Genomic DNA, 14,575 nt, shown 5'->3' on the forward strand with positions numbered 1-14,575 from the left:
GGAGAGAGTAATTTCTAAAATTAGTAGTTCGAACTGTTTGGGTATGGACCTGGAAAGTATGACATTACTTTGCAGGCTATCTCTGCAGTGGACTGCAACTCCTCCCCCTCTGGCAGTTCTATCTTGACAGAAAATGTTATAGTTGGGTATGGAAATCTCAGAATTTTTGGTGGCCTTCCTAAGCCAGGATTCAGACACGGCAAGGACATCAGAGTTGGCAGAGTGTGCTAAAGCAGTGAGTAAAACAAACTTCGGGAGGAGGCTCCTGATGTTGACATGCATGAAACCAAGGCTTTTTCGATCACAGAAGTCAACAAATGAGGGTGCCTGGGGACATGCAGGGCCTGGGTTTACCTCCACATCACCCACGGAACAGAGGAGGAGTAGTATGAGTTTGCGGCTAAAGGCTATCAAAACTGGTCGCCTAGAGCGTTGGGGACAAAGAATAAAAGGAGCAGATTTCTGGGCATGGTAGAATATATTCAGGGCATAATGCGCAGACGGGTATGGTGGGGTGCGGGTACAGCGGAGGTAAGCCCAGGCACTGGGTGATGATAAGAGAGGTTGTAATTCTGGACATGCTGGTTGTAATGGGTGAGGTGTGTGGGAGGTGGGACAAAGGAGGTATTGGAGGTATGAAGAGTAGAACTAGGGGCTCCATTGTATACTGTTGTTCAGGTTAGTTATCATTGTTTTAGTTTACAAGGCATATTGACATTTGAGAGAGACATACAGCGAGGCATAAAGTAATCGCAGGTGTTGATTGGGAGAGCTAGCTAAAACAACAGGTGAGACAACAACAGCTAATCAGCTAACACAACAACAACAGGTAAAATGGTGATGACTAGGCAGAGAGGGTCGGATTAACTACACACAGAGCCTGAGTTCGCGGCTGGGGCCGACAGATAAAAAAATAAATAAACATAATGGAGTACCGTGATTAATGGACAGTCTAGCAGGCATCAGCTATGTAGCCAAGTGATCATAGTGTCCAAGGGGCAGCAGTAGATGGAACAGGGAACCCACCACTACGTTAGCAGGCGACAAGGCGTTTAAAGTTAGTAGCCCTCCGACGGAGGCCGGTTGAAGGCACAGCGGATGGAGTATTCGTCGGCAGAACAGTTGTGGTGGTGCGGCGAGGCGCCGTGTCGACAGAATCCAAGCCAGATGGCGAAAGAGGTATTGTAGAATTTAGTTTGCTGGCCGGGAGATGCGCCTGGCCACTATAGCCAATCGGTAGCAGCGGTGATCCGGTGCTAAGGTCCAGAGTTTACAGCAAGGATCCGGTGGAGTATTGGGCTCTAGTCGTGTATGAGTGGGGTTCGGCTGAACAGCTGAGTAGGCCGGGAGGTGGGCCTCAGGGATAGCTTCGGTACAGGGTGCCACGGTGAGCTCGCTAGCTGCAAGCTAGCTGTGAAGATCAGAAGTAGTGGTCCAGGGATTACGGCAGGAATCCGGCGTTGTTGTGGAGAGACAGTCCGATACTGGTAGACTGGCAAGTATTATCCAGGCTAAGAACAGGGCTGGTATCTGTGCAGAAGGTAAAAGCTGCTAGCAGTGGCTAACAATGACTGAATAGCTAATTAGCTGGTTAGCTTCTGGAGGTTCTTGAATGTGTTCTAAAATAAAAAATAATAGCGATTCCGAATCACATTGGGTGAGGCAGGTTACCGGAAGGTATAATCAAATTAAAAATCGAAAAGAGAGTGAAAATGAAATTGAAATGTATTATATATATATATATTTATATTTATATTTATTTCACCTTTATTTAACCAGGTAGGCTAGTTGAGAACAAGTTCTCATTTGCAACTGCGACCTGGCCAAGATAAAGCTTAGCAGTGTGAACAGACAACACAGAGTTACACATGGAGTAAACAATTAACAAGTCAATAACACAGAAGGGAAAAAAAGAGTCTATACACATTGTGTGCAAAAGGCATGAGGAGGTAGGCGAATAATTACAATTTTGCAGATTAGCACTGGAGTGATAAATGATCAGATGGTCATGTACAGGTAGAGATACTGGTGTGCAAAAGAGCAGAAAAGTAAATAAATAAAAATAGTGGGGATGAGGTAGGTGAAAATGTGTGGGCTATTTACCAATAGACTATGTACAGCTGCAGCGATCGGTTAGCTGCTCAGATAGCACATGTTTGAAGTTGGTGAGGGAGATAAAAGTCTCCAACTTCAGGGATTTTTGCAATTCGTTCCAGTCACAGGCAGCAGAGTATTGGAACGAAAGGCGGCCAAATGAGGTGTTGGCTTTAGGGATGATCAGTGAGATACACCTGCTGGAGCGCGTGCTACGGATGGGTGTTGCCATCGTGACCAGTGAACTGAGATAAGGCGGAGCTTTACCTAGCATGGACTTGTAGATGACCTGGAGCCAGTGGGTCTGGCGACGAATATGTAGCGAGGGCCAGCCGACTAGAGCATACAAGTCGCAGTGGTGGGTGGTATAAGGTGCTTTAGTGACAAAACGGATGGCACTGTGATAAACTGCATCCAGTTTGCTGAGTAGAGTGTTGGAGGCAATTTTGTAGATGACATCGCCGAAGTCGAGGATCGGTAGGATAGTCAGTTTTACTAGGGCAAGTTTGGCGGCGTGAGTGAAGGAGGCTTTGTTGCGGAATAGAAAGCCGACTCTTGATTTGATTTTCAATTGGAGATGTTTGATATGAGTCTGGAAGGAGAGTTTAGTCTAGCCAGACACCTAGGTACTTATAGGTGTCCACATATTCAAGGTCGGAACCATCCAGGGTGGTGATGCTCGTCGGGCATGCGGGTGCAGGCAGCGATCGGTTGAAAAGCATGCATTTGGTTTTATATATATATATTTTATAAACAATTTAAAAAAAATACAAAAGTACATGAGACATAAACAAAACACGTCTTCACTGGTACTCCACCTTGGATCTTGTGGCCCTCCATGGAAAATAATTGCCCAGGCCTGTTGTAGCCTGTACATTGAATATATTCACTGATCATGTACTCTACCTTGGCAAATAAAGGTGTGATTCAGGTATTTGTATTTATTATAGATCCCCATTAGTTCCTGCCAAGGCAACAGCTACTCTTCCTGGGGTTTATTATGGATCCCCATTAGTTCCTGCCAAAGCAGCAGCTAGTAGTGATGAAGTCAATCTAGGTCGTTGAAGAGTGTTCAACAGGAATCTGTGTGTTGCCTCACCTGGTGTCCACACTGAGTGGCTGCAGAGTACTTTATGCTGAAAAACATGCACAGACACAATATAACGTAGTTACATACACTACATGACCAAAAGTATGTGGTCACCTTCTCAAACATTTTATTCCAAAATCATGGGTATTAATATGGAGTTGGTCACCCCTTTGCTGAAATAACAGCATCCACTCTTCTGGGAAGGCTTTCCACTAGATGTTGGAACATTGCTGCAGGGACTTGCTTCCATTCAGCCACAAGAGCATTCGTGAGGAAAGGCGATTAGACCTGGCTCACAGTTGGCATTCCAATTCCTCCCAAAGGTGTTTGATGGGGTTGAGGTCAGGGCTCTGTGCAGGCCAGTCAATTTCTTCAACACCGATATCGACAAACCATTACTGTATGGACCTTGCCTTGTGCACAGGAACATTGTCATGCTGAAACAGGGAAGGGCCTTCCCCAAACTGTTTCCACAACGTTGGGAGCACAGAATAGTCTAGAATGTCATTGTATGCTGAAGATTTAAGATTTCCCTTCACTGGAACTAAGGGGCCTAGTCTGAACCACGGAAAACAGCTCCAGACCATTATTCCCCCTCCACTAAACATTAGTTGGCACTATGCATTGGGGCAGGTAGTGTTCTCCTGGCATCCACCAAACCCAGATTCGTCCGTCGGACTGCCGGATGGTCCTGTGTGGCTCAGTCGGTAGAGCATGGCGCTTGCAATGCAAAGCGTCGTGGGTTCGTTTCCCACTGGGGCCACCCATATGCAAAAGTAGTGGCCCCAGCCGACTTGTAAGTCGCTTTGGACAAAAGCGTCTGCTAAATGGGATATTATTATTATTATTATTATTATAAGCATGACTCCACTTCAGAGAACGTGTTTCCGCTGCTCCAGAGTCCAATGCTGGTGAGCTTTACACCACTCCAGCCGACCTTTGGCATTGCGTATGGTGATCTTAGTCTTGTGTGCGGCTGCTTGGCCATGGAAACCCATTGCAGGAAGCTCCCAACGAACATTTATTGTGCTGATGTTGCTTCCAGAGGCAGTTTGAAACTTGGTAGTGAGTGTTGTAACTGAGGACAGATGATTTTTTAAACTGACTTGTTCGAAAGGTGGCATCCTATGACGGTTGAAAGTCGAAAGTCACTAAGCTTTTCAGTTAGGCCATTCTACTTCCAATGTTTTTCTATTTAGATTGCATGGCTGTGCCCTGGATTTCATACATCTGTTAGCAACGGGTGTGTCTGGAATAGCCAAATCCACTAATTTGAAGGAGTGTCCACATACTTTTGTATATGCAGTGTACATAGAAACAATGGAGTGTCTTACTATTCTCCATGGTTGGTCCTCTTGCCTATTCTTTGAAGGTGGAAGGAGCCACAGTTGTGCTCAGGTGTATAACAATCAGATTGATACACAAGTGGTTTAAAGTACTTAAGTCTTTTTTGGGTTATCTGTACTTTACTATTTATTTCTTAGACAACTTACTTCCTAAAGAAAATAAGGTATTTTTTTACTCTTTATATTTTCCCCAGACACCCAAAAGTACTCGTTACATTTTAAATGCTTAGCAGGACAGGAACATTGTCTAATTCAAGCACTTATCATGAGAACATCCCTGGTCATCCCTACTGCCTCTGATCTGGCAGACTCACTAAACACAAATGCTTCATTTGTAAATTATGTCTGATTGTTGAATTGTGCCCCTGGCTATCCATAAATAAACAATAGAATTGTGTCATCTGGTTTGCTTAATATAAGAAAAGTTAAATGATTTATACTTTTTACTTTTGATACTGAAGTACATTTAAAGCTAAATACATTTGGACTTTTACTCAAGTAGTATTTTACTGGGTGACTTTTACTTGAGTCATTTACTTTTAAATTAACTCAAGTATGAAAATCGGGTACTTTTTCCACCAGTGTGTGTAGGTGTGAGTTGTAAATGCAACAATTTGAACGGTTTTACTGAATTACAATTCATAAGGAAATCAGTCAATTGAAATAAATTCTTTAGACCCAAATCTATGAATTTCACATGACCGGGAATGGGCACAGCCATGGGATGGCATAGGTCCACCCACTTGGGAGCCAGGCCCAGCCAATCAGAACGATTCCCCCCCCCCCCCCCCCCCCCCACAGAGGGGCTTTATATTACAGACAGAAATACTCCAGTTTCATCAGCTGTCTGGGTGGCTGGTCTCAGACGATCCCGCAGTTGAAGAAGCCGGATATGGAGGTCATCAGATGGCGTGGTTTACGTGGTCTGCGGTTGTGAGACTGGTTGGATGTACTGGCCAAATTTCTAAAATGATGTTGGAGGAGGCTTATGGTAGAGAAGTTGACATTCAATTCTCTGCCAACAGCTCTGATGGACATTCCTGCAGTCAGCATGCCAATTGCATGCTCCCTCAACTCTTTACATATCTGTGGCATTGTGTTGTGTGAGACAACTGCACATTGTAGACCTTTTTATTATCCCCAGCAAAAGGTGCACCTGTGTAATGATCATGCTGTTTTCAAATTATTCATATGCCATACCTGTCAGGTGGATGAATTATCTCATCCCGTCAGTTGAGGATGCCTGGTCATTCTTTAAAAGTAACTTCCTCACCATTTTAGAAAAGCATGCTCCGTTCAAAAAAAATGCAGAACTAAGAACAGATGTCGCCCTTGGTTCACTCCAGACCTGACTGCCCTCGACCAGGACAAAAACATCCTGTGGCGGACTGCAATAGCATCGAATAGTCCCCACGATATGCAACTGTTCAGGGAAGTCAGGAACCAATACACACAGTCATTCAGGAAAGCAAAAGCCAGCTTCTTCAGGCAGAGATTTGCATCCTGTAGCTCTAACTCCAAAAAGTTCTGGGACACTGTGAAGTCCATGGAGAACAAGAGCACCTCCTCCCAGCTGCCCACTGCACTGAGGCTAGGTAACACGGTCACCACGATAAATCCATGATTATCGAAAACTTCAACAAGCATTTCTCAACGGCTGGCCATGCCTTCCTCCTGGCTACTCCAACAGCCCCCCCGCAGCTACTCGCCCAAGCATCTCCAGGTTATCCTTTACCCAAATCCAGATAGCAGATGTTCTGAAAGAACTGCAAAACCTGGACCCATACAAATCAGCTGGGCTTGACAATCTGGACCCTCTATTTCTGAAACTATCCGCCGCCATTGTCGCAACCCCTATTACCAGCCTGTGCAACCTCTCTTTCATATTGTCTGAGATCCCCAAGGATTGGAAAGCTGCCGCAGTCATCCCCCTCTTCAAAGGGGGAGATACCTTGGACCCAAACTGTTACAGACGTATATCCATCCTGCCCTGCCTATTGAAGATCTTCGAAAGCCAAGTCAACAAACAGGTCACTGACCATCTCGAATCCCACTGTACCTTCTCCGCTGTGCAATCTGGTTTCCAAGCCGGTCACGGGTGCACCTCAGCCACACTCAAGGTCCTAATCGATATCATAACCGCCATCGATAAAAGACAAGTACTGTGCAGCCGTCTTCATCGACCTGCCAAGAATTCGACTCTGTCAATCACCATATTCTTATCGGCAGACTCAGTAGCCTCGGTTTTTCTGATGACTGCCTTGCCTGGTTCACCAACTACTTTGCAGACAGAGTTCAGTGTGTCAAATCGGAGGGCATGTTGTCCAGTCCTCTGGCAGTCTCTATGGGGGTGCCACAGGGTTCAATTCTCAGGCCGACTCTTTTCTCTGTATATATATCAATGATGTTGCTCTTGCTGCGGGCGATTCCCTGACCCACCTCTACGCAGACGACACCATCCTGTATACTTCCGGCCCGTCCTTGGACACTGTGCTATCTAACCTCCAAACGAGCTTCAATGCCATACAGCACTCCTTCCGTGGCCTCCAACTGCTCTTAAACGCTAGTAAAACCAAATGCATGCTTTTCAACCGTTCGCTGCCTGCACCCGCACGCCCGACTAGCATCACCACCCTGGATGGTTCCGACCTAGAATATGTGGACATCTATAAGTACCTTGAGTCTGGAAGGAAAGTTTACAGTCTAGCCAGACACCATGTCAAACATCTCCAATCTAAAATCAAATCTAGAGTTGGCTTTCTATTCCGCAACAAAGCCTCCCTCACTCACGCCGCCAAACTTACCATAGTAAAACTGACTATCCTACCGATGCTCGACTTCGGCGATGTCATCTACAAAATAGCTTCCAACACTACTCAGCAAACTGGATGCAGTTTCACAGTGCCATCCTTTTTGTTACTAAAGCACCTTATACCACCCACCACTGCGACCTATATGCTCAAGTCGGCTGGCCCTCGCTACATATTCGTCGCCAGACCCACTGGCTCCAGGTCATCTACAAGTCCATGCTAGGTAAAGCTCCGCCTTATCTCAGTTCACTGGTCACGGTGGCAACACCCACCCGTAGCACGCGCTCCAGCAGGTGTATCTCACTGATCATCCCTAAAGCCAACACCTCATTTGGACGCCTTTCGTTCCAGTTCTCTGCTGCCTGTGACTGGAACGAATTGCAAAAATCGCTGAAGTTGGAGACTTTTATCTCCCTCACCAACTTCAAACATCTGCTATCTGAGCAGCTAACCGATCGCTGCAGGTGGACATAGTCTATCGGTAAATAGCCCACCCAATTTTACCTACCTCATCCCCATACTGTTTATATTTATTTACGTTTCTGCTTTTTTGCACACCAATATCTCTACCTGTACATGACCATTGATCATTTATCACTCCAGTGTTAATCTGCAAAATTGTAATTATTTGCCTACCTCCTCATGCCTTTTGCACACAATGTATATAGACTCTTTTTTTCTACTGTGTTATTGACTTGGTAATTGTTTACTCCATGTGTAACTCTGTGTTGTCTGTTCACACTGCTATGCTTTATCTTGGCCAGGTCGAAGTTGCAAATGAGAACTTGTTCTCAACTAGCCTACCTGGTTAAATAAAGGTGAAATAAAAAAAAATTAAATCTTGGCAAAGATGAAATGCTCATGACCAGGGATGTAGAGAGAAATAAGCTTTTTATGCATATGGAACATATCTTTGATATTTTATTTCAGCTCATGAAAAATGGGACCACCACTACATGCTGCGTTTATATTTTTTTGTAAAGCATAGTAGTATATATATATATATTTTTTTACACGTAAGACCCAAACGGGGTTCCATAGCATTGAAACGTTGTAAACTTATACTGAACCGTAGGAGGGCGCTGTTCTACCACTACACATCTAGTTTCTGTCTCCCCAATTGGCTCCTGTTTGTGTGTTGCTATGGTAACGGTCAATAGTAGTTTGTCTGGCGAGCTGGAAAGATGGTAGTTGGCTTGCTGACGGAGACGAACTATAATGTCAAGGCTGTGTAGCCTGTTAGCAGGCTATTACCAGTGTCATAAACGGTAGTTAGCTAGGTATTTTAAGTTCAAAGATGTGTCCAACTAGCTGCCACTGTTGGCAGTGAAGTAGCTCAACGAACAGTATAACGTTATATAGCTATGTTGCTAATGTATTTCTGATGTAATTTCAGTGTCTAAAGATGACAACCAGACTTCTTGCCTCATTTAATGTCTTGGACAACCACTCCAAGAAAGTCCTGGATGGGCATGCAAGGGCAAGTAGTTGACTAGCTTAGCCCTAACCTTTATTTAGTCAGCTATCAAGCCAACGTTCTTGTTACTATTTACTTATTATGTTGGATTTATTCACTGGCATTACAGGAGGTTGGTTTGTTGTTCCATCAATGAAGGTTTTAGCTATTTCAACTCATCTTAACACACTAGTTAAATTGATCTGAATCTTATAATAAATATATTTATATTATTGACTATGGTTAGTAATATATTCTCATAAGGAACACAGTACATGCTCCACAACATGTTTAATGTATATCAACCCCAAATAGTACATAGCTAAACTTTACATTTCCCCCCTTCATGCATCTGGAAGTAAATTTGTTGTGAACCTGTTAAATTCTCCAGAAGAGTCGTCTGCTGAGCCATGCCCCCCGATGCTGCTGTGCCTCCTGCAGGAAGCCAGACCTGGTCCTGCCTCTGACTGTCAACTGTGACTGGGACTTTGAGTTCCCCAACGCTCGCAGGACCCCCATCTCCAAACACAAGACCACCACTGACATCAACGTGGAGCAAGAGTTTCTGCACAACAAATTACGGTAGAATTAGTCCGAGTAAACCATTGACTTTGGGTAAGAGGAACAAACTACGGCATAATTAGAACAAAATTATTGGGTTAGAGTAGGAGGTGTCTATAGGTTTAGAGTAGTAGGAGGTGTCTTAGTCCCAATAAACTATTGGGTTAGGAGGTGTCTTAGTCCCAATAAATTATTGGGTAAGGAGGTGTCTTAGTCCCAATAAACTATTGGGTAAGGAGGTGTCTTGGTCCAAATAAACTATTGGGTTAGGTGGTGTCTTGGTCCTAAAACTATTGGGTTAGGTGTTTTGTCTAAATGATAAACTAGGTGTCTTGGTCCTAAAACTATTGGGTTAGGAGGTGTTTTGTCTAAATAATAAACTAGGAGGTGTCTTAGTCCTAAACTATTGGGTTAGGAGGTGTCTTAGTCCTAAACTATTGGGTTAGGAGGTGTCTTAGTCCTAAACTATTGGGTTAGGAGGTGTCTTAGTCCTAAACTATTGGGTTAGGAGGTGTCTTGGTCCTAATAAACTATTGGGTTAGGAGGTGTCTTGGCCCTAATAAATTATTGGGTAAGGAGGGGTCTTTGTTCCAATAAATTATTGGGTAAGGAGGTGTCTTGGTCCTAATAAATTATTGGGTAAGGAGGTGTCTTAGTCCCAATAAATTATTGGGCAAGGAGGTGTCTTGGTCCTAAAACTATTGGGTTAGGAGGTGTTTTGTCTAAATAATAAACTAGGAGGTGTCTTAGTCCTAAACTATTGGGTTAGGAGGTGTCTTAGTCCTAAACTATTGGGTTAGGAGGTGTCTTGGTCCTAATAAACTATTGGGTTAGGAGGTGTCTTGGTCCTAATAAACTATTGGGTTAGGAGGTGTCTTGGCCCTAATAAACTATTGGGTAAGGAGGGGTCTTTGTTCCAATAAATTATTGGGTAAGGAGGTGTCTTGGTCCTAATAAATTATTGGGTAAGGAGGTGTCTTAGTCCTAATAAACTATTGGGTTAGAAGGTGTCTTAGTCCCAATAAATTATTGGGTAAGGAGGTGTCTTGGTCCTAATAAATTATTGGGTAAGGAGGTGTCTTAGTCCTAATAAACTAATGGGTTAGGAGGTGTCTCTGTCCTAATAAACTATTAGGTTAGGAGGTGTCTTAGTCCTAAACTATTGGGTTAGAAGGTGTCTTGGCCCTAATAAACTATTAGGTTAGGAGGTGTCTTGGTCCTAAAACTATTGGGTTAGGAGTTGTCTTGGTCCTAATAAATTATTGGGAAAGGGGGTGTCTTTGTCTAAATAATAAACTAGGAGGTGTCTTGGTCCTAATAAACTATTGGGTTAGGAGGTGTCTTAGTCCCAATAAATTATTGGGTAAGGAGGTGTCTTGGTCCAAATAAACTATTGGGTTAGGTGGTGTCTTGGTCCTAAAACTATTGGGTAAGGAGGTGTTTTGTCTAAATGATAAACTAGGTGGTGTCTTGGTCCTAATAAATTATTGGGTAAGGAGGTGTTTTGTCTAAATGATAAACTAGGTGGTGTCTTGGTCCTAATAAATTATTGGGTAAGGAGGTGTTTTGTCTAAATAATAAACTAGGAGGTGTCTTAGTCCTAAACTATTGGGTTAGGAGGTGTCTTCGTCATAATAAACTATTGGGTTAGGAGGTGTCTTAGTCCTAATAAACTATTGGGTTAGAAGGTGTCTTGGTCCTAATAAACTATTGGGTTAGGAGGTGTCTTGGTCCTAATAAACTATTGGGTTAGGAGGTGTCTTGGTCCTAATAAACTATTGGGTTAGGAGGTGTCTTGGTCCTAATAAACTATTGGGTTAGGAGGTGTCTTAGTCCTAATAAACTATTGGGTTAGGAGGTGTCTTGGTCCTAATAAACTATTGGGTTAGGAGGTGTCTTGGTCCTAATAAACTATTGGGTTAGGAGGTGTCTTGGTCCTAATAAACTATTGGGTACGGAGGTGTCTTGGTCCTAATAAACTATTGGGTTAGGAGGTGTCTTGGTCCTAATAAACTATTGGGTTTGGAGGTGTCTTGGTCCTAATAAACTATTGGGTTAGGAGGTGTCTTAGTCCCAATAAATTATTGGGTAAGGAGGTGTCTTGGTCCAAATAAACTATTGGGTTAGGTGGTGTCTTGGTCCTAAAACTATTGGGTAAGGAGGTGTTTTGTCTAAATGATAAACTAGGAGGTGTATTGGTCCTAAACTATTGGGTTAGGGGTGTCTTAGTCCTAAACTATTGGGTTAGGAGGTGTCTTGGTCCAAATAAACTATTTGGTTAGGAGGTGTCTTGGTCCTAAAAACTATTGGGTTAGGAAGTGTATTGGTCCTAATAAACTATTGGGTTAGAAGGTGTCTCTGTCCTAATAAACTATTGGGTAAGGAGGTGTCTTGGTCCAAATAAACTATTTGGTTAGGAGGTGTCTTGGTCCTAAAAACTATTGGGTAAGGAGGTGTTTTGTCTAAATGATAAACTAGGAGGTGTCTTGGTCCTAAACTATTGGGTTAGGGGTGTCTTAGTCCTAAACTATTGAGTTAGGTGGTGTCTTGGTCCTAATAAACTATTGGGTTAGGAGGTGTCTTAGTCCTAAACTATTGGGTTAGGAGGTGTCTTAGTCCTAAACTATTGGGTTAGGAGGTGTCTTGGTCCTAATAAACTATTGGGTTAGGAGGTGTCTTGGCCCTAATAAATTATTGGGTAAGGAGGGGTCTTTGTTCCAATAAATTATTGGGTAAGGAGGTGTCTTAGTCCCAATAAATTATTGGGCAAGGAGGTGTCTTGGTCCTAAAACTATTGGGTTAGGAGGTGTTTTGTCTAAATAATAAACTAGGAGGTGTCTTAGTCCTAAACTATTGGGTTAGGAGGTGTCTTAGTCCTAAACTATTGGGTTAGGAGGTGTCTTGGTCCTAATAAACTATTGGGTTAGGAGGTGTCTTGGTCCTAATAAACTATTGGGTTAGGAGGTGTCTTGGCCCTAATAAACTATTGGGTAAGGAGGGGTCTTTGTTCCAATAAATTATTGGGTAAGGAGGTGTCTTGGTCCTAATAAATTATTGGGTAAGGAGGTGTCTTAGTCCTAATAAACTATTGGGTTAGAAGGTGTCTCTGTCCTAATAAACTATTAGGTTAGGAGGTGTCTTAGTCCTAAACTATTGGGTTAGAAGGTGTCTTGGCCCTAATAAACTATTAGGTTAGGAGGTGTCTTGGTCCTAAAACTATTGGGTTAGGAGTTGTCTTGGTCCTAATAAATTATTGGGAAAGGGGGTGTCTTTGTCTAAATAATAAACTAGGAGGTGTCTTGGTCCTAATAAACTATTGGGTTAGGAGGTGTCTTAGTCCCAATAAATTATTGGGTAAGGAGGTGTCTTGGTCCAAATAAACTATTGGGTTAGGTGGTGTCTTGGTCCTAAAACTATTGGGTAAGGAGGTGTTTTGTCTAAATGATAAACTAGGTGGTGTCTTGGTCCTAATAAATTATTGGGTAAGGAGGTGTTTTGTCTAAATAATAAACTAGGAGGTGTCTTAGTCCTAAACTATTGGGTTAGGAGGTGTCTTCGTCATAATAAACTATTGGGTTAGGAGGTGTCTTAGTCCTAATAAACTATTGGGTTAGAAGGTGTCTTGGTCCTAATAAACTATTGGGTTAGGAGGTGTCTTGGTCCTAATAAACTATTGGGTTAGGAGGTGTCTTGGTCCTAATAAACTATTGGGTTAGGAGGTGTCTTGGTCCTAATAAACTATTGGGTACGGAGGTGTCTTGGTCCTAATAAACTATTGGGTTAGGAGGTGTCTTGGTCCTAATAAACTATTGGGTTTGGAGGTGTCTTGGCCCTAATAAACTATTAGGTTAGGAGGTGTCTCTGTCCTAATAAACTATTGGGTTAGGAGGTGTCTTAGTCCCAATAAATTATTGGGTAAGGAGGTGTCTTGGTCCAAATAAACTATTGGGTTAGGTGGTGTCTTGGTCCTAAAACTATTGGGTAAGGAGGTGTTTTGTCTAAATGATAAACTAGGAGGTGTATTGGTCCTAAACTATTGGGTTAGGGGTGTCTTAGTCCTAAACTATTGGGTTAGGAGGTGTCTTGGTCCAAATAAACTATTTGGTTAGGAGGTGTCTTGGTCCTAAAAACTATTGGGTTAGGAAGTGTATTGGTCCTAATAAACTATTGGGTTAGAAGGTGTCTCTGTCCTAATAAACTATTGGGTAAGGAGGTGTCTTGGTCCAAATAAACTATTTGGTTAGGAGGTGTCTTGGTCCTAAAAACTATTGGGTAAGGAGGTGTTTTGTCTAAATGATAAACTAGGAGGTGTCTTGGTCCTAAACTATTGGGTTAGGGGTGTCTTAGTCCTAAACTATTGAGTTAGGTGGTGTCTTGGTCCTAATAAACTATTGGGTTAGGAGGTGTCTTAGTCCTAATAAACTATTGGGTTAGAAGGTGTCTTGGTCCGAATAAACTATTGGGTTAGGAGGTGTCTTGGACCTAATAAACTATTGGGTTAGGAGGTGTCTTGGTCCTAATAAACTATTGGGTTTGGAGGTGTCTTGGTCCTAATAAACTATTGGGTTAGAAGGTGTCTCTGTCCTAATAAACTATTGGGTTAGGAGGTGTCTTAGTCCCAATAAACTATTCGGTTAGAAGGTGTCTTGGTCCTAATAAACTAATGGGTTAGGAGTTGTCTTGGTCCTAATAAATTATTGGGTAAGGAGGTGTCTTTGTCTAAATAATAAACTAGGAGGTGTCTTGGTCCTAATAAACTATTGGGTTAGGAGGTGTCTTAGTCCTAAAACTATTGGGTAAGGAGGTGTTTTGTCTAAATGATAAACTAGGTGGTGTCTTGGTCCTAATAAATTATTGGGTAAGGAGGTGTTTTGTCTATGATAAACTAGGTGGTGTCTTGGTCCTAATAAACTATTGGGTTAGGAGGTGTCTTGGTCCTAAAACTATTGGGTTAGGAGGTGTTTTGTCTAAATAATAAACTAGGAGGTGTCTTAGTCCTAAACTATTGGGTTAGGAGGTGTCTTAGTCCTAAACTATTGGGTTAGGAGGTGTCTTGGTCCTAATAAACTATTTGGTTAGGGGTGTCTTAGTCCTAAACTATTGGGTTAGGAGGTGTCTTGGTCCTAATAAACTATTGTGTTAGGAGGTGTCTTAGTCCTAATAAACTATTGGGTTAGGAAGTGTCTTGGTCCTAATAAACTATTGGGTTAGAAGGTGT

The 14,575-nt window shown here is 42.8% G+C and overlaps 1 protein-coding gene across 1 annotated transcript in view; it reads left to right on the forward strand.

Moving 5' to 3' along the window:
• The first annotated feature begins 8,745 nt into the window (after positions 1–8,745).
• LOC135511530 (uncharacterized) overlaps positions 8,746–14,575 on the forward strand; it is a 69,364-nt gene continuing 63,534 nt past the window's right edge. The window contains exons 1-2 of the mRNA XM_064933021.1: positions 8,746–8,820; positions 9,188–9,378. Coding sequence (XP_064789093.1) covers positions 8,746–8,820; positions 9,188–9,378 — 266 coding nt within the window. The remainder of the gene's footprint in view (positions 8,821–9,187; positions 9,379–14,575) is intronic.

The sequence above is a fragment of the Oncorhynchus masou genome, chromosome 24 (assembly GCF_036934945.1).
Source record: "Oncorhynchus masou masou isolate Uvic2021 chromosome 24, UVic_Omas_1.1, whole genome shotgun sequence".
In the NCBI taxonomy this organism is placed as follows: domain Eukaryota; kingdom Metazoa; phylum Chordata; class Actinopteri; order Salmoniformes; family Salmonidae; genus Oncorhynchus; species Oncorhynchus masou.